The sequence below is a fragment of the Pezoporus wallicus genome, unplaced genomic scaffold (genome assembly GCF_028554395.1).
Source record: "Pezoporus wallicus isolate ANWC-B61680 ecotype Strahan unplaced genomic scaffold, APGP_CSIRO_Pwel_v1 contig_6382, whole genome shotgun sequence".
In the NCBI taxonomy this organism is placed as follows: domain Eukaryota; kingdom Metazoa; phylum Chordata; class Aves; order Psittaciformes; family Psittacidae; genus Pezoporus; species Pezoporus wallicus.
In genome coordinates, this window is record NW_026638015.1 from 3,300,406 (window position 1) to 3,326,659 (window position 26,254).

The following is a 26,254-nucleotide window of genomic DNA, read 5'->3' on the forward strand; positions in this document are numbered from 1 at the left end:
GGGAATGAAGGCAAGATCCATTTCTTTTTAATTATACGGTAGTGCTGGCCACAACAGACCTTGGAAAAACCCTTCCCTTACAGGTCTTTTCTTTTACCATGAAGAAATCATTTGGATAAGGAAATGAGATCACCCTGAGCTGGAACTCGCAGTAGTAAGAAGATTCTTTAAAACATCTCCCTAGATGCATTGTCAGAAGTCCATAAACCCAACTCTTATCTTTTCCCCATCTTTGAAAGAGGATATTGTGTTTACTGGCAGCATCCTGACAGGTTTCATTTAAATCAGGAAATGCACATCAAGCCTGACATCACCTCATTGCAAAGCCAACAGCATCCAGAATCATAAGGAACACAAGTGCCTGGTATGAGAAAGAGAAAAATCTTCAGAGCTGACTCTCATTTCCATACAGAGCATTATGAAAATTTATCATCCAGGAAGATTATTTCTTATAATAGACACCGAGGAACAATTCTGTTCTCATTTTGGAATTGTTTAGCTGGAAAACTCGGAGGCAGTGAAACCTTTCCCATAATAAAATTAAAACATAACCTCCTAATTATTATTTTAATAGTTAAACTAGTCACTATGAAATTAATGTAAGCCACAGCAGCCTTCCACGGACAGCTACGCTTTTATTGATCCATTAAACCCAGGGTGTTTCAATAACACATTCCAAAGGTTATTATTTACTCTGTAATCATTAGCTTAGCTCAGCATAGCACATCTACAGCACAAGTAAATGAAACATCAGTTGACTGCTTAGGAAGAGGGATGAAGAAAGCAATAATACATCCAATAAATCACTTGTTACATGTATATTCAGAAGTACTGAAGCTTGTTGAAGCTCCTTACTGGTGGGGAGTGGTGGTCACAGGGAGACAAAAGTCTCCAGCCTAACAACTGCAGGATACCAGGGAGACATCCATACTGTCACCCATGTGCACACTGGTACCCACATAAATCCTCTGTGTCCTCAGTAAGATAAACCCCCTTAGAGGAATCCTGTGTATACAAACAGCATTAACTGCATATAAACAGCCCTCTCCAGTACCTACATCCTGCATTATGCTTGAGTTTGATGAATCACTTAAGGACATACTTCAGACTTACCACTGATAGCAGAGACTAACACACAGCAGCAGCGTGTGTCACCTCCTGGATGGCAGCGAAACAGTGGCAAATGTGGGGGAAAGGGAGGTCTATACAAATGTACAGGATAACTGCTGTTACTGATCTTGGAAAACACCCACCACGGAAGTGTTAGTCTCACTTTAGCATCAAATATCAGAAATAATTTGGTAATTCATATGACACCCATACAGTGTGGTTCTTTACCATGTGGAAGAAAGCCAACCCACCCTCAGAGGTGATGTGTAGAGAAACAGCACTACTTATCACTGACAGTACATGATGGAAGGCCTCAAAAGCACTTGCGGTGGACAATAGAGGGACCAGCTTCCTCATATTCTTCTTTGCTGATCCACATTTGCTGAAAAGTGGACAGGGATGCCAGTATTGAACCCCCAATCCACACAGAGTATTTCCGTTCGGGTGGTGCAATCATCTACAAGAGAAGTGCAATCTGTTGTAAACAGTGACAAGCAGGTAACACAGTAAACGTCTCTCTGGGTGAAATAAGTAGGTTAGAGTCTTTTCCTCAGGGAAGCACAACTCAATGGAGCACAACAGGGAAGTAAACCACCTAAGAGGCAGAAAGGCTGCCATATTTTGTCTTCCACCTCAAACTGAGAAAGCCACTATAACATTACTATGAGCAGACAAATAGAGCAGCACATGAGATCTCTGCAGATAGCCCATAAAACAGCTACCAAAACTTATAAACATATATGAAAGCTTTGAAACATTAACCTAATTTGACTGCAATTAAAGACCACTGGAACAACACAAGAGAATGGCCTGAGCATTTCTTTTGTTTTTTTTAAGGATAAAGGAACTCTTCAATGTAAAGGAAAAAAAAACCCCACAAAACACTGAGACATGGCATTGTGCATCCAGCTGAGCACTGCTTATAGAGCTAAAAGACCCCCTGCTAATCTGATTCTCCCCTGAGCCACTGAACTTCTAAACCACACTGGATGCATCCCTGCTCCTGCATCCTATTTCCATTCCTGCCACTCCCTGCCATGCTCATTCAACATGCTGGCTGCTGCCTGTTAAAAAAGGGTCTCTTTCCCTGCCCATGTCAGGGGTTATAACTGGGTGATCTTAAGGTCCTTTCTAACCCAAACCGTTCTGTGATTCTATGACTCTCTTTCACTATACAGCATCTTGAGTCCAAGCTGAGAAGGTCCTTTCAAGCAGCTAACAAAGTGCAGACTTTGCATGCTGCTTGGATTTTGGATTCATTCTTCCCCCTTTATCACTAATGACTTTCACTGATCACTAAGCCTCAAAGCTTATAATATTCCCAATATCTTCTTGCATTGCTCATGCCTCCTTTAGTGTCTACAGCTCCATCTTCTGTAGGTTCATCCCTACCTCTCTTACTGTTCTGTGGAGTCTTTCAAGTAGCCCTTTACTCCCTCATAGCTCTATTTCACTAGGAATCGCATGGGACTCTAAAGGTTGGACTTGATGATCTTAAAGGTCTTTTCCGAACTATTTGATTCTATGATTCTATGACTCTTTCTCCTCTTTAGGAAAGAACAGTTCTGTATTGTTTCACATTGTCTCAAAGTGACTGCATCAACTCCCATGGCTTTATTCCAGTACCTCTCAAATCCCTCTTTGAATTCTACTTTGGCTGATAGGAAGAAAAGAGGCATTAAGTAAGCAGGTTGCCTGAGGCTCTCTTAACATCAGGACTTGGGATGCAAGACCTGGACATTCTCTTAAGGACATTTTGATTTGTTTTTAAGACCTAACTTTTCACCAAAGGCTTGGGTTTTAAGTGCAGGTGTTCGAAATTACCTTAATCTTCATGGTGCTTGGAGCCAAAGCTGTAACCTCTTTCTGCATCCGATCACCAATCCCAGGATACATCGTGGTTCCTCCAGAGAGGACATTATTAGCATAGAGATCCTTACGGATGTCGATGTCACACTTCATAATACTGCTGTAAGTGGCTTCATGGATACCTGCAGATTCCATCCCTGAGTGGAAAGAAGTTTTAACACGTTATTTCTCTTCGTCCCCTTGCTTCTCACTGTTAAAATGAGAGGAAGGCTCCCTAGTCCAAGCTGTCTCCCTTTAGAAAGCTCCAGTTACACGATGCTTAGGAGAGGAAGGACAAAGACAAGACATCCTCCTCACCTTTGTAATCTCAGCATAGTAATTATCCAAGCAAAATACACTTGAGGGGAAGGAAGATCCTTGTTCTGATTTCATACTGGCTTTGCTACTTCCTCAAGTAAAAAAAATGATTTAACATTTAAGAAAACATTTAAAATAAGGCATTACTGCAATAGTTTGCCATTTTTATAATGATTTCTGATGCTGTTAGCTGGCAACAGAAGCCCACTTGGCGTCTCAGTGAGCTACCTTGCTTTTGACGTGTAGTTGAATTTGAATGCCAGTACAGCAAAGCTAACTTCTGGTACTACTTTCTCCTAAAGAAAGGAACAGACCAGATACAGTCCTGGGAAAACAGTTGGAAGAATCAGACCTTTTAACTAGGTTCACACACACATTTTGGCCAGATCTGTGATCCAGGAAATCCTGATTTCCATCGCTGCGTTTCTGATTGTGACCATTGTTGAAGCCTAACTCATCTCTGATACACTTCTCACAGCCAAATCCCTCCATCTGCTACAGAGAATTTCTCCTGCTGATGCTCAAATACAGAACTTGGAGCTATATTAACGCTTGAATAGTTTCCTTTCTACACACAAACGTAGCTTCACCATTCAGTGTGATGGAAATCATGCCAAACTGCCTGCAGCCATTTCGCACAGTCCTTGTGAGAGGAATTTAAGTGGGAAGTGGGAAATTTGTGAGGGCAGCATGAGTTCCTACAGAACTCCCATGAGTTCCCACGTAAGGTGTCAGTCATCCACTGGAGAGAATAGGAATTTTAACACTAAAGATAAAACTACTGGAGAATGATGTATGATCTGATTTTCTGTAATTCAATTACAGATTAATATAACACTAAATGGAAGCAGTACCTCGATTAAAACCCCCATAACGGCACTGTGCAGTTATGTACCAGCCAGTCTAGATAAAAAGCATGATCTGACAGTGCTCTAAAACATCATCTTAGAAACTCCACTGCATTTATAAGAGACTGAAACAATCCAATTCAGGTATTTCTAAGCAGCAGTGTCCATAGCTTCCAAAGAACTGATTAAGTCAACAGAAGCTGCATGTTTCTAAGGACATCTCAGAATAAACACCTCGATTCCTCCAGCTGAAGGTTGTCTGTACTTCCTAAGACATCCTTCTTTTCATTCTCTGCCAAGTCCCTAGAAAGAGCAGTCCTGTCCCACCTATGAAGGATGGCTGGAAGAGAGTTTCCGGGCACCGGAACCGTTCATTCCCAATGGTGATGACTTGTCCATCAGGAAGCTCATAGCTCTTCTCAAGAGAGGAGGAGGAAGCTGCAGTCGCCATTTCATTCTCAAAATCCAGTGCCACATAACAGAGCTTCTCCTTGACATCTCTCGCAATCTCCCGTTCCGCTGCAGACAGGCAACAAGGTTTTAATCAGCCTACAGTGTGATAGATAGGATACAGATTTACTCATGCACATTTCCCTGAGTTCATGATGGTCACACAGTTAATTGGATTCTCACCTCTCTGTTGTCTCAACAACATCACTTTCCCTTTGCACCACTCATCAGCGAAAAAAAGAGATGTATTGTGCTACAGAACGCTGTAAAGATTAATATTTACGTGTTTATGTCGCAAAACCTTGAGGTTTATCCATTACCAGCTACTCACTTTGTTCCTTTGTTTGTGGAAGAGATCTGATCAGACACAACAACCGATTATATTTGTCAGTGACACAGGATTTCCTAATGAGGTGGCATCCTCATCCTTGATGCTCAACACCCATGCTGAAAGCCAAAGTCATTTTGAAGCATCTTGCCTCGCACACGCTTCCTTCATACGAAGACAACTAATAGAACAAACATAAGCAAAGGGCATCCAAAGCATAGCTCATTACCAGTGGTGACAAAGGAGTAGCCTCTCTCAGTGAGAATCTTCATGAGATAGTCAGTGAGGTCTCTGCCTGCAAGATCGAGCCTCATGATGGCGTGAGGCAAGGCATAGCCCTCATAGATAGGCACGTTGTGTGTGACGCCATCCCCAGAATCCAGAACTATTCCTAGGAAGTGAAAGTAAAGGAGAAGCTGGTTATTTTCCACGGATACAGGGTCTCCACATAGAATCATAGAACCACGGAATGCTTTGGGTTGGAAGAGACTTTAAGCTCATCCAGTTCCAACCCCCCTGCCATGGGCAGGGACATACTCCATATTGTCAACTGAAACATGCAACGACGAAGATGCTCGCATGATGATTGTTTCTGTCATTTCTATAACTAAAGAGCTGCTTGCAAGAGACAAAGTCATTAGCACAAAGTAAGCAGCTTGGGGAAAAAAAGACATGTAACGTTCAGCAAATTGATTGTGTTGTTCCTGCTGAACAGACACCAGCAATAATGATCCTCCATGTATGCAGAGGCTTTCATTTCAGACCGCCCTCAGCGCTTTACAGACATGAAATAATGTACAAACTGTAAATAAAAACCTCTCTATAAGGCTAAAAATTGGAATCTGCCATTAAAATAAACCACCCCATTAGGGAAAATGCACCAATGGTTTATCTGTGCACAGCCCATGTTATTCTTGGCTAGGAAATGAAGTCCATGTTTTCCACTCACAATGAATAAGGCATTTCTGATCCCAAACATGCATACAAATAGTCAAATTTTATGCAGAAAGCCAGTATTTATGACACTCACAACTCCTGTCATATACAAAATCATATTGTGGCATCAGGCTACAAAGACAGATGGTAGTTTAATTGTTTTCAAAGTATATGAAGACTCAAGGGTTGCTAAGAATTTATTGTCTTAATGCTTGATCAGACTCTAAATGGCAATAAGAAAACACCTCCATGCTAATTCAAATGGTCGCTTAACAGCAGACATCATTATGTGATAGAAATTCAACATTTAAATAAAGTATTTTCATCTGGCTACTGAAGGGTTGTTTTTTCTTTCCTGTTGGGAATGCAGCTTAACAATGGAGGCAGGTCTAAAGAAAGAAGGAACCACGGGATTGGAACCATCTAGTTACGATACAGCCTCATCTCCATGCTGTGCAATTAAGGGCAGCATCAAACCAGACCATCCTTCATCTGTTCATACAGTTGAGCTGTAGCCAGTTGAGCTTTTGAAGCAGAAATCCATAAATCTATACCCTTACCTGTCACAAAGTTGAAAACAACAAAGAAGCACTTGCACAGCATGGTGGGAAGCATTCAGTCTCCACAGGGCTATCAGTGCTTCTTAAAACACAGCTGGTGCATCATAATCAACATATATCCACAAGATATACATCCACAGGAGAAGGACAGGAGGAAAATACAACTCCCAGAACGACTCACCAGTTGTTCTTCCAGATGCATACAGAGACAGCACTGCCTGAATTGCTACGTACATGGCTGGCACATTGAACGTCTCAAACATGATCTGGAAGGAAGAATATTAAAACCTTTAGGATGTGCACTTAAGAGTATCTGAAGAGACAGTAAATCTATTCTTTTTTGAATGAATACTGCCAGTTACTACTCCACAGCACACTATGTTTCCTTTAGGATTTCATTAGAAGAACTGACGATGACACTTTGGGATAACCCTGATGGCAGGACTGCAACAATGCAGCAACCTAAGGTTGATATATAATTTATACACACATATTAAGAAACACGTGGAAGACCCAGCTGAAGGAGTCATGAGGAATAATCCTTCTGTTCCCATCTCAAGGAAGAATTTGCCATTCTGACACAGCTTTGGTTCTGTCTCAGAAATTCCTCAGCTGGAGCATCCACAGATTCCTCTGGCAAACAAACCACAGAATGGTTTGGGTTAGAAAGGACCTTAAGATCATCCAGTTCCACCCCCCTGTCATGGGCAGGGACACCTTCCACTAGAGCAGCTTGCTCCAAGCCCGTGTCCAGCCTGGCCTTGAACATTGCCAGGGATGGGGCAGCCACAGCTTCTCTGGGCACCCTCTGCCAGCGCCTCAGCACCCTCACAGGGAAGAGCTTCTGCCTAAGAGCTCATCTCAGTCTCCCCTCTGGCAGGTTGAAGCCATTATCCCTTGTCCTATCACTACAATACAATCTAGCAACACACTATACTTACTACTAGCAGGATTCTCCTGGTGTAGAACCTAACTTGGCATAGTTTGAACCCATTACATCTCATTCTGCCCCCTCGGCAAACACAACAGTTTCTTTTCTCTATACGGTGTCCTTGGGCATATTCTCTTGTCTCATCCCCCACCTCCTGTACTCTAACAAGCTTCAGTTCTTTCCATCTCCTGTGTCAGATAAACTGCAATTTTATCTGAGCAGATGGAATAACATTTGTTTCCAGTTGGAATTCCACTGGGGCTTTGCTAAAGGAACCCCTTAAGGGCACACACTGAACTAACACACTCTGGACAACGCCAGGCACTGTATCCTTTCTTAAACCAATGCCACCTACCCAGGGCAGGGCTACCCCATCACTAGTGGTGCTGCTGTGAGTACAGAATCATTTAGGTTAGCAGGGACCCTTAAGGCCAAGTCCAACTATAAACCTAACACTGCCAAGTCCACCACTAATCCATACCCATAAGCACCACGTCTGCACATCTTTTAATATCTCCAGGAATGGTGACTCCACCATCACCATTGTACCTATCAGAGCCACTGACATCAGGGGGTTAAAACTCTGGATTTCATAATCTAATCCCTTTGCCAAGGAAATCTACTTTTAATGAAAAGTATGCTTTCAATTAAACAATACACAAATTACTGGTATTTCATAGCTAATGTAATTAATTTAATGCAATCAAGAATAAACAATAAGCCTTTAAACAATCTTGAAAACAGGATTTATCATCGCAGTATAATGACAGAAAAATAGTCATAGACACGGCTACTGTATGAACCACACTTTCTGCTTGCTATAAACTAGGCTTTTCTTATGGTCTATTGTTTATTATCTCCCAATTGTATTATCTCCCAGTGCTGTCAAGCTCACTACTTAACCAGTTTATTTACACTGTTGCTAAATTGATGCATAATCTTCCTAAGATATATATGCCAAAAGCTGGCACAAAGGGAAGTGCAGAGCCACATCTGATTTTCCCAGGTGATTTTATACCTATATCTGCATTTAAATCACATTTACTTCTAGTTACTCCTGAATTTATAATGTGGATATTTGGCCAGAAGGCTGCTTGAAAATACAGAAATTTCAGAGGTTGACTTCTGGTTCTGATCCAGGTTTGCTAAATGAGACTGAATATGCCACAGACAGAAATGTTTTGCAAAGCATCATTTAAGCTTGAATGCTTCAGACAACTCATTTTCCCAAGCCAGCACAAACATTCCAGGTTTTGATTGCTTTCCCCCTGAACCTGAAAGGGTGCTCCAGTGGGGAGCTTCACAAAGTCATCTGCATGATGGACTCCAAACCTCTTTATTCAAATCTTCCCCCAAAAAGCACATTTCTGATACAATAACTAGCATCCTGTGTGATGCAGAAGTGTTGATAAAGTGACAGTCTTCAGGGTAGAAAGCAGGAGCTGGGACAGAATGAGCTGAGGAGTTGAGCTACTAAAGGTTGAGCACTCCTGGTGGCCTGAGGTAGGCACATGAAAGGCGTCATTGATCCAAACCTCACAGAGAAGTGTGATTCAGCTGGTGCACAACCTGTGTTACAGCACTTGCAAACCTCACTTTTAAATACACCGATGACTCATCACTCCTTCAAAACAAATTACATGACTCCTGGGTTATCTCACACTGAAACTCGGCATCAGAAGCCACCTTTGCCTCCAGCTTCCCCACTTCCAGAACTGAACACACGCAGTCTGGTGAACAAAAAGAATTACTTCAAGTTTTAAGAGGTAAGTTGCTTATATATCACTGCCACACACAAGTACAAACCATTTTAGGGCCATCTGGAAATCTGATATTGTGTGAGCAGCAAACTCTTGTTTCTCATCATGGCTTAAGTCTGTGTTCTAACCCCCACTAACCATAAGGGATTATCTCCCATAAGAAGCTGAACACTCAGGACTATTTCTATCTTTATGTGCTGCCATGCAACAATGGTCTGTGGCACCGCATGTTGTGAATGCCCCATCCCTGGCAGTGTTTAAGAAGGCACTGGACAGGGCCTTGAGCAACCTGGTCTAGTGGAAGGTGTCCCTGCCCATGGTAGGGGGTTGGAACTGGATGATCTTAAGACCCTTTCCAACCCAAACCATTCTGGGATCCTCTGATTCAGATGATTACCTGAGTCATTTTTTCACGGTTGGCCTTTGGATTCAAAGGGGCCTCAGTCAGCAGGATGGGGTGTTCCTCTGGTGCAACCCGGAGTTCATTGTAGAAAGAATGATGCCAAATCTACAATGGAAAATCACTTTAGAAAAGTTCTGACAATCATTTCTTACATCCACAGAAACTACCCAGAAAGCTTTTCAAATAGAGGCTGAGTAATTACTGTTGTTTTTTTTTTACAGACATATTAAAATAGTTAGCATATTAAGAGTGAATCTGCCAAATGCAACTGGTTTAGAACCAAGCCCACTTGGTTTCTATAGTATGTAACAGAATATAACCTACACAATGGAGCCCTTCCAGTTAGAGTCCCTAAACAGAGCACACCTCATCCCCTCGAAGCAGGAGCAGTGGTTAGTTCCCACCCGCACTGCTCTGATACAGAAGCTGAGCTGGCCTCTGAACTGTTAGACCTGGAAAGGCTTCTCCACTTCAAGCTGCTCGGAGACTGATGCAGCTGCAAGCTGTTACCAAAATGGTCTTTAGAAATCTAATTCTTTCCAAAGCAAAAGGCCCCTTATGCCACAGATATTTCATCCAGTAAAACCTGAATCAAGCTCTCACTTACTATAGAGTAGCTGAATCTCTTAGTCACAGTCTGTAAAGTACTACAGTATGCTTTCCATTTTAGAAGGCACTACCTGTATCAAATGATGCTGGCCCTCATTGTCTGAGGACCATGGTTGTGAGGAACTGAAGGGACTTTTTTCTTGATGCCAGCTCAGAGTGTTTAGTAACAGGATGAAATATTTCTTATCTACTCATTTAATTCTTTCTTAACCCTTATTTCTTTTTTTCCCTCTTTTTAGCTCAGCTTTGCCTGACCCAATAAGCTTACTTCTGAGCAAAAACCATCACCATCCGGATAGTTTACGGATACATTTATTAGATTAATGTCCTAGAAACAAGCATTATTATGCTTCAAAATGAACTTGAGTGGAAAAAAGATCTCTAAATTTGAAGAACCTATAAAACCAACAGCTGTCCAGGGCTGGAATTACTTATTAAGAAAATCATCAGCCCTCTGCTGCAGCTGTGAGGAACAACCTGGACTCATAAAGCAGGGCCCTGCCTAAACCTCAGGCAGTTTGCAGGCTCCTCCTCAAAACCAGGCACAATTAGGCACTGTACAGCCCATTAGATTTGACCTAATAACCATCACATTAATGGATAATGATATTCCATAAGGAACAAAAACAGTTAGGTGTTGGATTTTATAACTCATGAGAATTAAATGCAAGCAGCAAGCACAACAGCAAAGAGAAATCACTGAGGAAGAATTATTCCAACATTTATATTAAACATTTACATAGTCACCAGAGCCATAAAATGCTCCATCCCAACGTTTTCCCTCCCATACGTTGTCAGCTCAGCTGCTGTGAACAAATGAACAGTGATGTACAATGCCCTGTATTATTATCCAGTGGAAAACAGAGCAGTCCCAATTTGAATATTGTGAATTGAAGCACAGAAGAATGCTTCATTTCATCGCCTGCATGGTCTCCTCCTCCATTCACACGGACGTCTGCGTGTCCCGCAGCATCCTCGCTCTGGATTTCTCTCTCTCTCACACACACACTCATCCTAATCCTTTGGTGACCCCCCTTTTTGTAACACAGGATGGTTGGCCACTGCATTATTATACTTTTGTCCCATTTTTGGCACGTTACCCAGTAATTCTCTTGTTCCTACATCATTCTGCTTTTAGTAGGGACCCGCTTTCATAAGCAGTTCCTTCATCCATTTAAGTGACAAAGAGAATTCACACTACAAAACCCCACATAGTATCTGACCACTATCTGAATTACAGCACTGCCTGAAGCCTCCACCCCATTACACCCTAAACCCAATCAACCTAGCCACGAGTCTGCACTACAGGAAAGCACATGCCACCTTTTTTACCATCTCCAATTCCTTTTCATAACTAGGTTTTAGTCTGCTCTAGCATCCAGCATTACCCAGGGACAGAACACATACACGTATGTGTTATCTACAGGGCAATTTCCAGCTACAGAGACCAGTTACTAAGGGAAGAACATACAAGAGTGACCTCCAATTTATGGTTTTAGGGTGTTTTTTTCCCGCAGGGAAATATAATTTCTTCCTAAATGCAGACAGCAGAAAAACTATCAGGAAGAACAACATAACTGGATGTATGAGGTAGACTTCAGGAACGAGCAAGGTGTTCTCTCAGCAAGCAGAGCAATAATGAAATCCAAATACTGTGCTTCCATCTAGAGGAGTACATGGGCAATTTATTTCCAAATATGAAGTGAGGAACTCCCATTGCTCCTGTATGGACTTTGGTCTGTTCATCTGGAACACTCTGCGCTTACCTGTTTGGGTTCATGGATATGACACAATAATTGACTTTATATATATGTATTATAATTGTATACACCACATCAAGTGTGAATACAGAACACCACCAGCCCATATCTTCCTTTCAGTGGCATTTTCTATAGGGAAAACATTACTGGAAGCATTTGCTTGTGGAGTTTCCTTCCTATATCATTTCACCTGGAGACAAGTGACTGAACTGCAATCCTGTCTCTAAGGAAGAGGTACAGGATTTCTACATACAGATTCAGATGCTTCCTGATGAGACCAGGATACAAGGGATACCAGGGATACTCAGCAGAGTGAGTGCCCTTCAGACCCCTGCTCTCCAGCTTCTCCCATGAGCACACCTCATTGTCTGGTCAGGGACATCCTTAAGTGAGCGTTTCACTATGAGGTCTTTGCTCTGGCTGCCAACCCGTCTTTCCCTCTTTAACTGACAGTGAGAATGTCACACACAATACAAGATGTGGGCATCACCCATCATGTTTTCATGTAGACAAGCACTGGGGAGAGAAAATCACCCCTTCACTTCCCAGGTTTTGTTCCCAGCATCAGTAATGTATCTTGAATATTTCTCTGATTCACCTCTGTTGAATCACAACCTGGTTTTGTTTTACTTTCACTACTTTCTAACGTTGTCAAATGTTCTGCCTCAGTAAGTACTTTAAGACTGCAAAGAGTATGTATAAAGCACAAAATACTTTTATAACATACTGTCAACTCTGATGAGCAATAAGCATTTACTCTAAATGAAAAGTAACCCAAGAAGTACCAAGACCTCATCAACTCCTGTACTAGCATACTGTATCCCTTTACCTATGCTGTGATGGAAAGTCTTCAAGGATTTTCCCTTTGGTTTGCAAGAAGGTTAATAGCAAATGGTTTGTCTTAGATAAGATGATGCCTCCATCATTACATTAAAAATTAACACCCACCTTTTCCATGTCATCCCAGTTAGTGATGATTCCATGCTCGATGGGATATTTCAGTGTCAGGATCCCTCTCTTACTTTGTGCTTCATCCCCTACATAGCTGTCTTTTTGACCCATTCCAACCATAACACCCTGCAAAGTATAACATCCTTTTAGTATAACATCCTATTAGTGCAGTACCTCACACACATTAGAGACAGAACATCATTTTAGATTACAACTTCATGTGAAACACTGTACCTGCTGCTGCTGTTCCAGCACGTACCCCCAAAACATGCAAGGAACTAAAATGTGAACTGATCAGTAACCACCTATTCTGTACTAACTCCCTCTATAAACCCAGCAGGAAGAGCAAGGCAGCTTCAAAACCCAAAGAAGGCACCCCACACTTGGTGCAACTAATGCCCATGCAGGTGCACGGCAGCCAGCACCACACTCATGGTTCTCCACAAGTGATGGGCTCTTTGTCATTGTGCAAAGGAATAAAGAGAAGGAATTGTAGGGGGAAAAGAGATAATCTCCCTAGATTTCCTTTATATATTAGGTTGCACTTTCTGCTTAAGGCAGTTCCATTATTTGCCTTTAAACAGTGAGATCCCCCCTTGCTGGAAGCTAAATAGCTTTCAAAAATATGTTTTGGGGAAAAAGCTTTAATTTCTATAAAAGCAAGACAGATTTTCTAAAAGAAAACTCACTAAATAATAGTTTTACAATGTTTATCATGTTTGCATTAGGAAGCCTATTGTGATTGCCCCAAATAATATAAATACATATGAGGTAATTTATTATATATCAGTTAGCAAACAAAGAATTAATTTTTACTATTTATCCATGATTACAGCTGCTGAGCAGCTTCACTGTGCACAGTTACATGCCAAAAGACAATGAACAAAGGGAGGTTAAATAATGGATGTTTTCAACAACTGATATTCAACTGCAGTGATTCATACAGGTGTTCAAAATGCACTTCAAAATGCTTAGTATTTTACACCTGTCAAACCAGGCTCTTTTAGCTCAGCAAAAGTCCACCTAGAACTTCAGGGAAGGGTTTCTGTAGCCCAGAAAATTAAAATCTGACTCAGATATGAATAAAATGAACACAAATTTGCATTTTCTATTCATAAAGGATCTATTACAAAAACAGCTAAGCAGAAAGAAGGTCAAGAAAAGCCACATTTATCCTTTCTAGTCTCGTTCGAGTTGATCAAGTGATGTGCTAGAGACCTTTTTTAGAAGTTCATTGGGCCATACTTTTACTTACTAAAGTAAGGAAAGGAACTTAACACTATTCTGCTTATCTTTTTCCTTTGTATTGATATAGCAAGTATTAATTTATCTAACAAGTTGGGCTTTTTTTCCCTATACGACACCTTCATACCATTAAGACACTTGTGTTCCTCTTTAGCCAACACCTTATGGCTGAAGAACCCCTTTTCCAAAGGATAAAGTAATTCAACCTCACAGTGATAAATATGTGCAGCTCAATCCTCCAGTTCTTAACATGCTAAACTCCTACAAGCGCCAATGGGAATAAGTCTGATGCTTTCTCACTGCCACATTTAAAGTCCCAAAAAACCCTCAAACCAACCCAAACCAACCCCCCAAACTTTCATTTTGATACTGACCTGATGTCGAGGCCTTCCAACGATGGATGGAAATACAGCTCTGGGGGCATCATCTCCTGCAAACCCAGCTTTGCAAAGCCCAGAACCATTGTCACATACAAGTGCAGTAGTTTCATCATCATCGCACATAGCGTCTCACAATTTTGGCTGCAAGACAGTGATTTGGAGGGATGGGAGGGAAGCAAACGGAAGGGAATCGGACAGAAGCAACTCTCTATAATTTAGACAGCAAACTGCTGTAAAAGGAATAGTCTGGGAAAAGAATAAGCCTAAACAGCAAAGGCTACACTAAAGCCCTAATCTTGCAAAGCATGTTATGTGTCCACACAAAGTTCAGCTTCAACAGACAAATTAATCATGACATTCAGGTTTTGTTTCCAAAAGGGAAAGCTCTCCTTTAGCCTCAAGGGGTCCTGTGATACTCTTTTAATTGGCCTCACGACCATGGGATAAGTTCAGCTAGAGGATACACATTCACCTCTATTTGGACTTAAGCATCTCTTCCAAGCCTGAATTATCCTCTGGAAATGTCATTTGTTAAAAATCAATTGATGATATGGACCTACCAGTTCTAATGTTAGCAGTTAGATGGTAAACATTTATTACTTCCGAGACCACAGTGGCATATTTCAATTTGCCTTTTTCTTTGTGGGTCATCATCAGTCTTAAGCAACCAACTAAAAATAACCCCTACTGAAAGTTTCAGGGAATCATTTGCTGTGTGTTTTTAAATGGCACCTACTCTGTGATGTGAAGTGCTCACTACAGGACCTATTCCATATTTGTAAGTGGTAAATACCTTATCAAAGTGGTTATTCTAGGAAAGAGGACAAGAGGCAGCCCAGGAACAACTCAACTTCAGCAGCTGGCCAACACATTAGACGAAGTCCCGAACTCATTGGAATTCATGGCAAAACTCCCACTGAGGGAGGGCCTGAATCTCGCCAAGACTTCTGCTTCAAATTCCTTGGTTATTTTAAGGACTGTATCATTGCCTCTTTAGGCAGTTGAGTAGAGGGAAGCTTTTTGATCTTCCTTCTCTGGTAACTTTACTTGGTAAGGAAACGTACTTCAGAAAGGAATGACAAACACTACTTGTCCAACAAAGTTCTTGTCTTTAACAATGCAAAAAAATGTATGAAGCATCATTCTTGCTGTTAATGCAAAAAGGTGTTTGTCTTCTGATGGCATTATAGTTTCACCTAAGCCCTGTGTGCACTGGCATGCCAGGAGTGGTGGCAGAGCAGCCACCAACATTACGGTCTGCCCTGCAACCAAATTAATGCTTCCTGGTGTTCAGTCCTTTCCTATATGCTTTACAAAGCAAGACTGTGACTGATCCCAACACCTACAGGTGAAACGGAAGTGTAACTTGAAAACATGACATTATTTTAAAGAAGAAAATAATTCTAATTCTTGTTGATGTGCCTGTGACTGGAAGATTTTCACATAAGGAAGCACAGCAATTTCATCACTTTAATTTGTTAACAGCTTTAATATAGGACTGTTTAACCACTAATTCTAGCAACCAGTATTTTTGAGCATTGATTCCCATTGCCATGAATTGTTATTTTGTTCTAAAACCCACAGGAAAAGGCTTTTAAAAGTGCAATAAACCAACCATTTACCAGCAGTACCCAGCATTTCAGACCTGCACGGAGGCTCTGATTCCATCAGTGTAAACCAGAAGGAAAATCAGTTCTTAACTATATCAGACATTACGTCAGATGTGATATTAGAATTTAAGAGTAGAGAATTTTAAAGCAGAGCAGGGCTACAAGGCTCTGAGAGTTTAGCGCTGCTCCTTGGTTGGATAGGAGCAAGATGTTTAATCCTCTATGGTGAGAAATAGTATTCCCAGGATAACAGCAAACACACTGAAATGTTCTTCCAGGTCTCAAAGAGACCACACTCTACCAATCCTTCCAGCTCTAAGGAATGTCTGTACGTTTCCCTACAACCATGTTGTCAAATCCAAATTACCTTACCCCAGAAGACACTTTGGAATTCCTTCAAAGCTTGAGGCAAACAGCATCCAAGTCCAGGAAGAAATGTGTACATCCTGAAAAGATCCCAGACTAAGTGAAGTAAGTATTAAAATCCTAAGCTGTAAGATGAGAAAACTCTCAGGGCAATACTTTCCCAGGAAATGGTGATGATCTGTAAAAGCTCCTCATAAATGAATGATCTCACCTTTCATCACATTTATATTAGCTTCTGGAATGGAGTTCACAGAATATCTACATGTGTCAAGCCATTTTTGGACACTTTTATCCTCAGCTTGTGCTTATCACAGTGACAGCACAAAGGCCTGGATAAATTAGGGCAGAATTTCTAACATCTCTGGATCCTTTCCCACTCCCCCTAACTTGCTCTGCCTCATGACAGAGGGTTGTTTTCTCCCCTGAAGACAAAAATCCCTCACAGTGGATGAGTAAAACAAGAAGGATCTGTAGGTCCACTGTTCTCACTGGGAAACATTCTGCTTTGATATAACACAATTAGCTAAGAATAGCTCACTATCGTTCTGTTAACACTCATCTTCAAGCTGGAAAGGGAGAAGTCTTCACATGTACAGTACTCTTATGTTTCAACCGTACCTGGTGCTTGTTTGTGCAGCACGAAGACTGAAATAGCTGACTTATCTCAGGACTTGGGTGACACTATGGCTGAAAACAGGGACTGAATCAGCAATCAGCCATTCAAAAGAGAGCAGCCATTACCACTCTACAATAAAAAGGACATCAGTTATATTGGAATAGATTGGACTTATATAGAAATTCAGAACTTTGCTAGACTAATATTAAAGAACCATCAAAAAAATAAGATTCACAGGATTTACCTGCAGTATTAACTATGCCTGGCAGTATCTCCTATGACACCTGACAAAAACAAGGATGCAGGACATTAGATAGAATATGGCAAATGTTAACTCTGCAAACATAGATCCCTCTTTCTTACCTGCCATGCGACTGCTCAGACCTCACACACAAGACTCCTTGGACCTTAAGCAGATAATTCACTTCACTAGCATTACTAATGTGCCCATTAGTAAAACTGATGGAATCCTTCCACTTCCATACTCATTAGGTTTTTCTTTTCCCACAAGGTTTTCAGGATTTTAGTCTACCAAACTGGAAACCAAACGGCTACTATTCTTTCGTGAGTCTACTCCCTTAGACTCAGGTGGTTTTGATTTTATCTCCATTTTATACAGATGAGAGCAGAAGCACCAGAAAACAATACTCCAAGGGTTAAAAAGCAACCTTCCACCTTCCAGCAGCCACAGTCTTCACAAATCAGGTATTTTTTGAATGAGATAAATAGTTGTGTGGTTTCAGGGAAAACTGTAACAAAACATGAATGTATTAATATGCAACACATAACACTATTAGCTGTCTACAGCAACTGAATGTAAATCCTGCTTCTTAGAGCCTCTTGGTTGAAAACATACCCTTTATTCATTTGTACCTTGAAGCCCAAACATGTAAAATATGTCAGGCTGAATTTCACATGTTGAGCAGCTGAGTAATTCTGCCCCAAAGACGGGCAGTAACTAAACCCACCAAGACAAGTTTGAGTGAATTTAAACAAAGAAAAAAATCACAAGAAAAAATAGGGAAATTGAACCTTTAACCAACAGCAAAGGAATATAAGAAGTTGAAGACATTTCTTCATGTCATTTCAATTCTGGATCTTTAATCATTGGCTTACTTCCTTACCACACACATATCTGCACACCTTGCCACAGCCATTACAAACTGTACAGCCACAGAACAACCTTCATCATTCTTTTATTTTCAGCCAGAAAATAAAACCCCAAACCAAACAACACCCAAACAAAAAATTTAAATCAAAAATCCAGTAGTTCTTCCTTTATTGCACTCTATAAAACTCCTTGTTATAATCAAGAAGCCAGTGAACAGTAATAGCTGAATATTCCTTTAAAATTTATAGTTTAACTCTTAAAATAAAATTTATATAGAAAAGATATCATTTACAACCCATTCAGTAGTAATCAATCATTATGTACTCACAAACAATATTAAATAACTTGTATGCAGCAGTTTCTTTATAGGGCAGAGGGAAATCTTTTCTCCTTAGCAAATATAATATTCCACTGGTAAAGAGTGATTCAAGTCAACTTTGGAGCAACTGTGATATACACACATTTCTGTTTAGAAGCTCAAGATTCATGTAGTGTAACAAGAATATATACAACTGTGTCCAGTGCATAGCTTAACAGCAGCATGTGAAAAGTCTATAATCTTGAATTGGCACGCCATTACCTACAGGGAAGTAAGTTACCCAAGAAAATGCAGTGTATTCAGAGAACACCCGTGAGGCACAGTAAAACAAGAAGATGTAGTGTAACCAGGTACGTGAGGAATAAATAGCGGGATTTTGCTCTTGAGGTCAGCAGCTTAGAACAGTAAAGACTTCGCCCTTGAAGCCATCTTCGGATGGAAAGGGCTCCTCCTTTCATCTGGTTAGGAAACGAAAAGCATCCAGTAAGTATTCATGAATACAAATGAAAGGAAGCTCCACTGCAACTTGGATTTCTGAGCCACTCTAAACCTTTTGCCTCTGGTGCAGCAATGGGCACCACAGCACAGGCTGTAAGCAGAAATGATTTAAAGGCCAAAGAAAACAGCATTAATAAAAGGGGAGAGGAACGGATAGAATGTATTTGTGTATTATGTAATTACATAAACACACTAGGGATGAAAATGCATAATTATATGCATACACATTTTATTTAATGGCCACACGTACAATATAAATATGGTTACTCATGCTTTAATTTGGACAGATGTAATATATTCTATGGCATGGATTACAGCTGCCTCTATTTGATTCACCATCCACAACTCAAACAGAAAGAAATTTAAGACATTTTTAGAGTAAGATGTAGTTTCAGTAGTAGTTTACGACTCAGAATGGGTGCCTCTATGGCCCATCCATCCCCATGATACTAACAGGATAAAAGAGCACTTCACATCTTTTCAGAGACAAGGCAGATTAGGCAAGCAGCTGCTTCATGCCTGTGTTTATGTGTAGAGGACAAGCCAAAAACAGTGACTTCCAATCACTCAGAAGGGAAATCTGCACTCCCAAGAATGAATGAGATTAGAAACAAAGGTATAGTGGAGGGAACACAATAAAAACAAAGGGGTAGCATGAGGCAGATCATAAGGTGTGCTGTCTTCAATCTAGCCTGCAAATACCAGCATACAATATGCACACCTCTGTTAAGTAGCTTATAATGCAGGGGTTTAAAAGCTTTCATTCACTTACCTTTCGCACAACAACATGTTCACTGGGATTGATGATTAAGGCTTCCCTTTCCTCCTCTGCTTCCATCTGAACGGTGTATTCACTAGGTACAGACCTGTAACTGCTCACTTCAAATCTGAAAATAAAGGGAGACAGTGGAGTACTGAATTACCTCCTCTGTTAAAGTACTGAATTCACATCAGAAACATTGTTTTGCATACATACATTAATAGGGGAAGGTCCTCACAAAAAGCAGGAAGACTTAGTTTATGTTGCCAGGTCTTTTTCAGTCTCTATTTACAATCTACTTTCAAGGTGGTTTACTTATTCAAAAGAGCCCCCATCACCACTAGCTGATTGAACGGTGATTTTCAGATGATGGCAGCAATGGACATTTTACGTAGCCAGGTGGATAATGGTACTTCAACTCTAAACTGTGGTTGTGCTAAAGCTGTTATACTTGAGGCTTTTTTTCTAACTTGGAAGAAAATAAATACCCCTGACTACTGAGTCCAACAGCAGAGGCCATAGAGTTAAACCTAGCTTTTTAACACAGTCTCCGTTGCTTCATGTAGCACGGACTCACAAACAGGCTCTATTAGTTGTCTGTTCTATTTGTTCTGTTACTTGCTCAGAAATCTAACACCTACAGGAAAACCTACCACTAATCTCACTAAAAACAAAAGGCAAAAAATCTGACCCTTCTTTTTCCAGTTCTGTAGCAGGCTTTGCATTTACTCCAGACATAGTGTAAATAAAAACCTCACCATGCATTCATCCAAGGGGAAGCAGAGGTGAAAGATGGCTTTGGCTCTCTGAACATGCAAGTTATTTCATACCCACATAAGGCTTTAATGCAGCAATCTAACTGTCACACGCTCAAAAGTGTAAGAAAAGAAGTAATTACATTTTACAGACACTCTTCTTTCGGAAGGAAAAACCCCATGTTTTATAACCAGGAGTATTTTACCTGTTACTTCGCTCCTCAGAGAGCCCAAGGGCTTCTTCTGCAGCTTCTCTCCTCCTCTTCTCTTCTGACAGTGTTTCTGTCAGCTGCGTGAGTGCCTGCTGCACTGAATCATATTGTTGCTCAGTCTCTGCAAGCCTGTGACAAAATGAAACGTGAGATCAGCATCTGATGTACTTAAAGAATTACTTTCTTGTTCTTTTTTTTATTAAGGAATGCTCTTTTTTTTGCGATAAAGACTTAATTGTCTTTAAATTAGATATTGAAATAGTCACCAATAAGTGTGTATCTTTACACCACCAAACCACAAATACCAGCAGATTGTAACAATTCACAAGGACAACTATGATTCATTTAATCCACTGTAAATCCACTTCTATCCCTTCTCCCCCAAAATGTCTTAGAGGGATAGAAAAGCATTACTTCTGCACTCACAACACAGCTGTCAGGAAAACAATATTGCTAATACATGTCTCAGTCCTGACCTTTTTCTGAGTTCATTTAGCTCCATATTGTCTACTTCAACAATAACTGCAGATCTTTCCTGTGGCGCTCCAGGGGGAACTTCTGCTCTAGTTTCATCCTAGGAAATATTAAAGGGGAAAAAAAAAAGCCAGTCACCATTTTTCTAGCTGCTAAGAATCTTTGTTTCAATTAAAGAAGCCATAAGCACCATGAAGCTGTGGAACAAACCCCTCTTTGTGCCATTTAATCTTTTCATTTCTGGAGCTGCAATCTTCCAAACCTGTTTTCTAACTGAAAGCTGATGAAGAATAATGCCTGTGTGTGCTGCAGGACTTGAAGGATACATGTATGCTGCATAACAAAGCAAGCTCTGAAGTGAAAGAAATGCATCTACGCATCCAGTTAATAATATAGCATTGACTGCAGTTTTGTAAGTAATGAAGCTATTCATTTCCAGATTTTCCTCTGATCATCTCCAGATGATCAGAGGCTCCTCTGCTCTGAAGACAGGCTGAGAGAGCTGGGCTTGTTCATCCTGGAGAAAAGGTGGCTCTGGGGAGACCCTTAGAGCAGCTTCCAGTGCCTAAAGGGGCCAACAAGAAAGGCAGAGAGGGGCTTTTTACAAGGGCATGTACTGACAGGACACAACAGAGAATGGTTTTAAGCTGAAAGAAGGTAAATCTAGATTAGACATTAGGAAGAAATTCTTCCCTGTGAGGGTGGTGAGGCAGTGGCACCGGTTTTCCCAGAGAAGCTGTGGCTGCCCCATCCCTGGCAGTGTTCAAGGCCAGGTTGGATGGGGCTTGGAGCAACCTGCTCTAGTGGAAGGTGTCCCTGCCAGTGGCAGGGGGTTGGAACTGGATGAGCTTTAAGGTCCCTTTCAACCCAAACCACTCTGTGATCTGGTTTTTTTTGACAGCTGTTCTTCAGGTTTATTTCTCTTTATGGAAGAGTAAAGGTTGTTTTATATATGTATCTATATCGTATTTTAGGGTATTATATTGATTGCTACTGAATAACCAAGGCAGTAGACCAATTAAAAAAAGATGGTACTTCCAAACAAAATGAAACAAAAGCCATGTATAAAGAGCTTCCTTAAATGAAAACTCAAATAAAACCAGCTTTACAACAATAAAGACATGTATCTCCAGCACATCATGGTCTTTACAGTCCCTTCCAACCCAAACCATTCCATGATTCTATGATTACGGACTAGCAAAAGTGCTGAATCAGTACAAGAGAAAGTATTTACTTCATTTTTTAGCATGAAAACAAGAAAAGCATAAGCATAGGAGGAAAAAGAACCAACTAAAACCACTTCCATATATTTGGTTACCTGAACAGTGCCTTGGAAAGACGTCACTTGCATTGTCTGATACTCCCTCTCCAGTCTTAAGTAACGATTTTGCAAGTCAGTGTAACGAAGCTGGTTATCTCTTAGAGTCTGTGAAAGAGTCTTCAGCTGGGCAGACAAGACAGCATTCTCTTCTGTTGACTGCACAACCTGAAAGAAATGAACATTTAAATAAATAAAATTTAGCAATGATTTCCTCCTGGAAATTACAACAGATTTGAGACCTGCTGTTGGACACAACTGTGTACTAGTTGCAAAACTGCATTGACTTCCAGTATCTGAAGGGGGCATACAAGGATGCTGGAGAGGGACTCTTCATCAGGAACTGTAGTGATAAGAGAAGTGGTAATGGGTTCAACTGAACCAGGGCAATTTCAGGCTAGATATAAGGAAAACATTCCTTACTGTGAGGGTGGTGAGGCACTGGAACAGATTGCCCAAAGAAGTGGTAAATGCTCCATCCCTGGCAGTGGTTCAAGGCCAGGCTGAACAGAGCCTTGGGTGACATGGTCTAGCGTGAGGTGTCCCTGCCCATGGCAGGGGGGTTGGAACTGGATGATCTTAAGATCCTTTCCAACCCTAACTATTCTGTCATTCTATGATTCTGTGACTTTTCAGTAAGATTTACCTCATTACTTTATGGACAGTGGAAATAATAAAACCTGAGTATTGATTTTCCCTGTCACCAATATGCCCAAAACAAGAACTCAGGATTTTAAACCCTTCCTCCATGTATTTGCTACGCTACCACCACCTGGCAAAATACAGCATATGTAGTTGCTACTTCAGGATAACACATAAAGCCAAATAAGGCTGTTCACCAGGCAGTCCAGGAATGCTCAGCAGTGAGTTTTCATCTGTTTTCAAAAACCAGACCATAATACGGGTCACATTACCCAAACACTCATCCTCCCTTGTAGGAGGCTTAGATTTCTACACCTGTTTCCAAGTTTGGTTAAAATGGTTATTAGGTTTATAAAACATTTGGGTGAAGGAGTGAAAACAATGACAGACAAAAGGTAACATAAACCTGCTTTGCTTGAAATACCAGGGAAATATCAGGCAAAGAGAGAAACATTAAGGGAACTTCCAAGAACATTTACAAACTTTTGCAAACAAAACTGAACACAAAATCATTATGTGCACACGGACACACACACACTCTGACTGTCTTAACAGCTGCAAAAGTACTCATCAAGAATTTCATAGAATCATAGAATAGTTAGGGTTGGAAAAGACCTTAAGATCATCAAGTTCCAAACCCCCTGCCATGTAATTTCTAAGGAAGCATACCTGAAGTATGGAATATTTGGTCTGAGATAGCTAAAATCTTGTTCTAGCAAACACAGACATCTGCTTCTTTCTATAATGAAAAATCCTTTACTCTGAGTCGAAGCTCATCAGCACCCTATCCACGTCTTCAGAATGCAGATTCAAATAAACCTCTCTCAGCCAAAGAACAAGTCAGGAAAACCTGACAGAAACATAATACTGACGTTTAGTTTGCAATTTCTCGTTTGAGTGAACGTTTTGGAGAATGTAAGTTTTAAAGCAAAACCACACAAGACACCACCAATTTAGCGATGTTTCTATATTGATACCAGCTAAAATTCATACGAGGTATTCAGGATGACAACTGTTGTTCTAAGTTACCTTTGAATTCATCTGCTGGAAACAAAGATCCTTCTGGTGTATCTCCTGGAGGCAGCGCTGCAGGTCATTCTGGAGCTGATTCTTTTCAGCTAAGATACGTTTGGTTTCCTCCGGCGTATCTGCACTTCCAGCAAGGGAGACAGTTTCTAAAACCTTAAAAAGCATCAGCACATTCAGGGGAAATGGTACAGGAGTTCTCTAAAGAATATAAAACTCCACCACTAAATATACAGACTACATAATAATTTCCTATTCACAAGATCATTTCCTTCTCACAAGTTAATACCACATTTGCAAGAGACTTTATACATATTAACCCCCCCCCCCATTCTACTTTATATATATTAAAAAAACCCTTAGTTTTCAACCTAAATACTTCAATTTAGAGAAGAAAAAAAATTAAATTACTTTGAAAAGGCAACCCAATTTAATTTTTAAATTTGCAAACTGTGCGAAGCACACAAAAAAGGGGGTGTGCGTAATAGCAAGAGACAGATGAATACAAAACACCTTTCAAACTAATAATATGTGGTATTCATGACTCATAGAAGAACAGCTATTTTGTAAATATGAATTTAAAGCTGAAAGTCCTTTTTGAAAAGAAAAATAACCCACCCAACTTTATCACTGATTCACAGCTTTGGACTTAATCTCTAGCAGTTCAATTTATTGATACTACTCTCCAATAATGGAGGGATGTGTGCAATCTCTAATGCTTTACAAGATCTGTTTTCCTATGCAATCATGAAACAGACTTCTATCACCTAGGATGTTCCATAACCCAACATTACCGTTCAATAGCTTTTATTAGAATCATAGAATAGTTAGGGCTAGAAAGGCCCTAAAAATAATCCAGTTCCAATCCCCCTGCCATGGGCAGGGACACCTCAACACTAAACCATGTTACTCAAGGCTCTGTCCAACCTGGCCTTGAACACCGCCAGGGATGGATCATTCACAACTTCATTATTTTAATCACAGAAAATGAACAGCATGTGAGATACAAACTCGACCAACTAAAATGTTTTTAATAAAATAAAAAGGAATATGGTTTACTTCCTTCACTTATGTGTCTCTATTTATCAGCACTCAGTCTGTTGCTGAACCGTTTTGTGGGCTTTTTCCCCAACTTCTTCCTATTATATTCTGGATTCAAGTCATCTGAGATAGTAACTTACAATGTTACTTAAGTAATCTACTACCAATTCAGCAACAAGCAAATAAAATTACCTTAAAATGTAACCACAGCAAAGTTAACTCCTTTCCGACTATGAAACCATTACTGGTTTATGACCTTCACATTTTGCTTCACAACCATCCCATTTCTTTATGAAGGTGCTTTCCATTTTTTTAATCATTAAAATACACCACATCAGTGATTTCCCTCTCTTATTTTACCAATGCATGAGAAACTCATTATTTTTCTTTGTTTAAAAGAAGCTGACCAATGTATCAGACTCCATTAAAAAGTGCTTTTAATAATTGCAACTCATTTGCTTGGAATAGTTCCAATTTACTGATTTCAGCCCAGACAACACTGACGTACATTCCATACTTCACTATCATTCTGGGAAGCAAGCTGCAAACTTAATACAATAAATTGATGGAAGTAGATTTGTGCCTCCTGCTACATTTCATTTGTTTACCTGGACTGGATAATTGCTGCCAGCAGAGACTGATTTCTTCACAATCATGTCTTGTTGGAGCTTCTGTAGTTGTGCAATCTGTTGGTCCTTCTCAGCAACTGTGATTTGACATTGATTTCGCAGAGCCTGAGACTCTGAGAGGAGAAGGTTTTTTTCCATTCTGAACATAAAATATTAGGCAAAATATTAGATGTTAAATGATGATATACATACAAAATTCAAGGAAAATGATAAAGCTGTACTTACTGTTATTTCTGAAATAAATAATGGTATTTTCAAACAGTTATATGCAAATATGGAGCAATATATGAACATTCTCAATACATACTTCAATTTAAAGAGATCTGCTGAAAAAAAAGGTCAGAAAATATAGGCTGGAAAGTGATAACATCACATTTTCTTTGTTGGCTTGGAGACAAGAGAAGTTCATAGGCTGCAATAGGCTCAAGTTCATAGGCTGT

At 40.3% G+C, this 26,254-nt stretch overlaps 2 protein-coding genes across 7 annotated transcripts in view; both read right to left on the reverse strand.

Moving 5' to 3' along the window:
- Window positions 1–615: 615 nt before the first annotated feature.
- LOC130598878 (actin, alpha skeletal muscle B-like) lies at window positions 616–16,608 on the reverse strand. The gene is made up of 9 exons (XM_057408767.1): window positions 16,575–16,608; window positions 14,432–14,593; window positions 12,810–12,938; window positions 9,487–9,597; window positions 6,580–6,664; window positions 5,132–5,293; window positions 4,452–4,643; window positions 2,935–3,116; window positions 616–1,567 (listed from the first exon to the last, which is right to left on the reverse strand). The coding sequence occupies exons 2-9, from the start codon at window positions 14,558–14,560 to the stop codon at window positions 1,424–1,426; spliced, it is 1,134 nt and encodes a 377-aa protein (XP_057264750.1). The 5' UTR covers window positions 14,561–14,593; window positions 16,575–16,608; the 3' UTR covers window positions 616–1,423.
- Window positions 16,609–18,209: 1,601 nt separating this feature from the next.
- The window catches only part of LOC130598873 (golgin subfamily B member 1-like), a 44,970-nt gene continuing 36,925 nt past the window's right edge, over window positions 18,210–26,254 (reverse strand). For 5 of the 6 annotated variants that reach the window (XM_057408744.1, XM_057408743.1, XM_057408741.1 and 2 more), the window contains exons 23-29: window positions 25,794–25,953; window positions 24,148–24,300; window positions 22,477–22,644; window positions 21,161–21,258; window positions 20,679–20,813; window positions 19,730–19,844; window positions 18,210–18,917 (exon numbers count right to left, since the gene is read on the reverse strand). In XM_057408744.1, coding sequence (XP_057264727.1) covers window positions 18,759–18,917; window positions 19,730–19,844; window positions 20,679–20,813; window positions 21,161–21,258; window positions 22,477–22,644; window positions 24,148–24,300; window positions 25,794–25,953 — 988 coding nt within the window. In that variant the 3' untranslated portion in view covers window positions 18,210–18,758. Of the gene's footprint in view, window positions 18,918–19,729; window positions 19,845–20,678; window positions 20,814–21,160; window positions 21,259–22,476; window positions 22,645–24,147; window positions 24,301–25,377; window positions 25,534–25,793; window positions 25,954–26,254 lie in introns of those variants that run through there. The other variant, XR_008972107.1, reaches the window with a different exon arrangement.

Coding starts and splice junctions, on each gene's coding strand:
- LOC130598878 (XM_057408767.1), bottom strand. CDS start 14,560: ATGTGCGATGATGATGAAACTACTGCACTTGTATGTGACAATGGTTCT. Junction 6,665..9,486: donor ACCGTGAAAAAATGACTCAG/GTAATCATCTGA, acceptor TCTTCCTTCCAG/ATCATGTTTGAGACGTTCAA. Junction 4,644..5,131: donor CTACTCCTTTGTCACCACTG/GTAATGAGCTAT, acceptor GCCTGTCTGCAG/CGGAACGGGAGATTGCGAGA.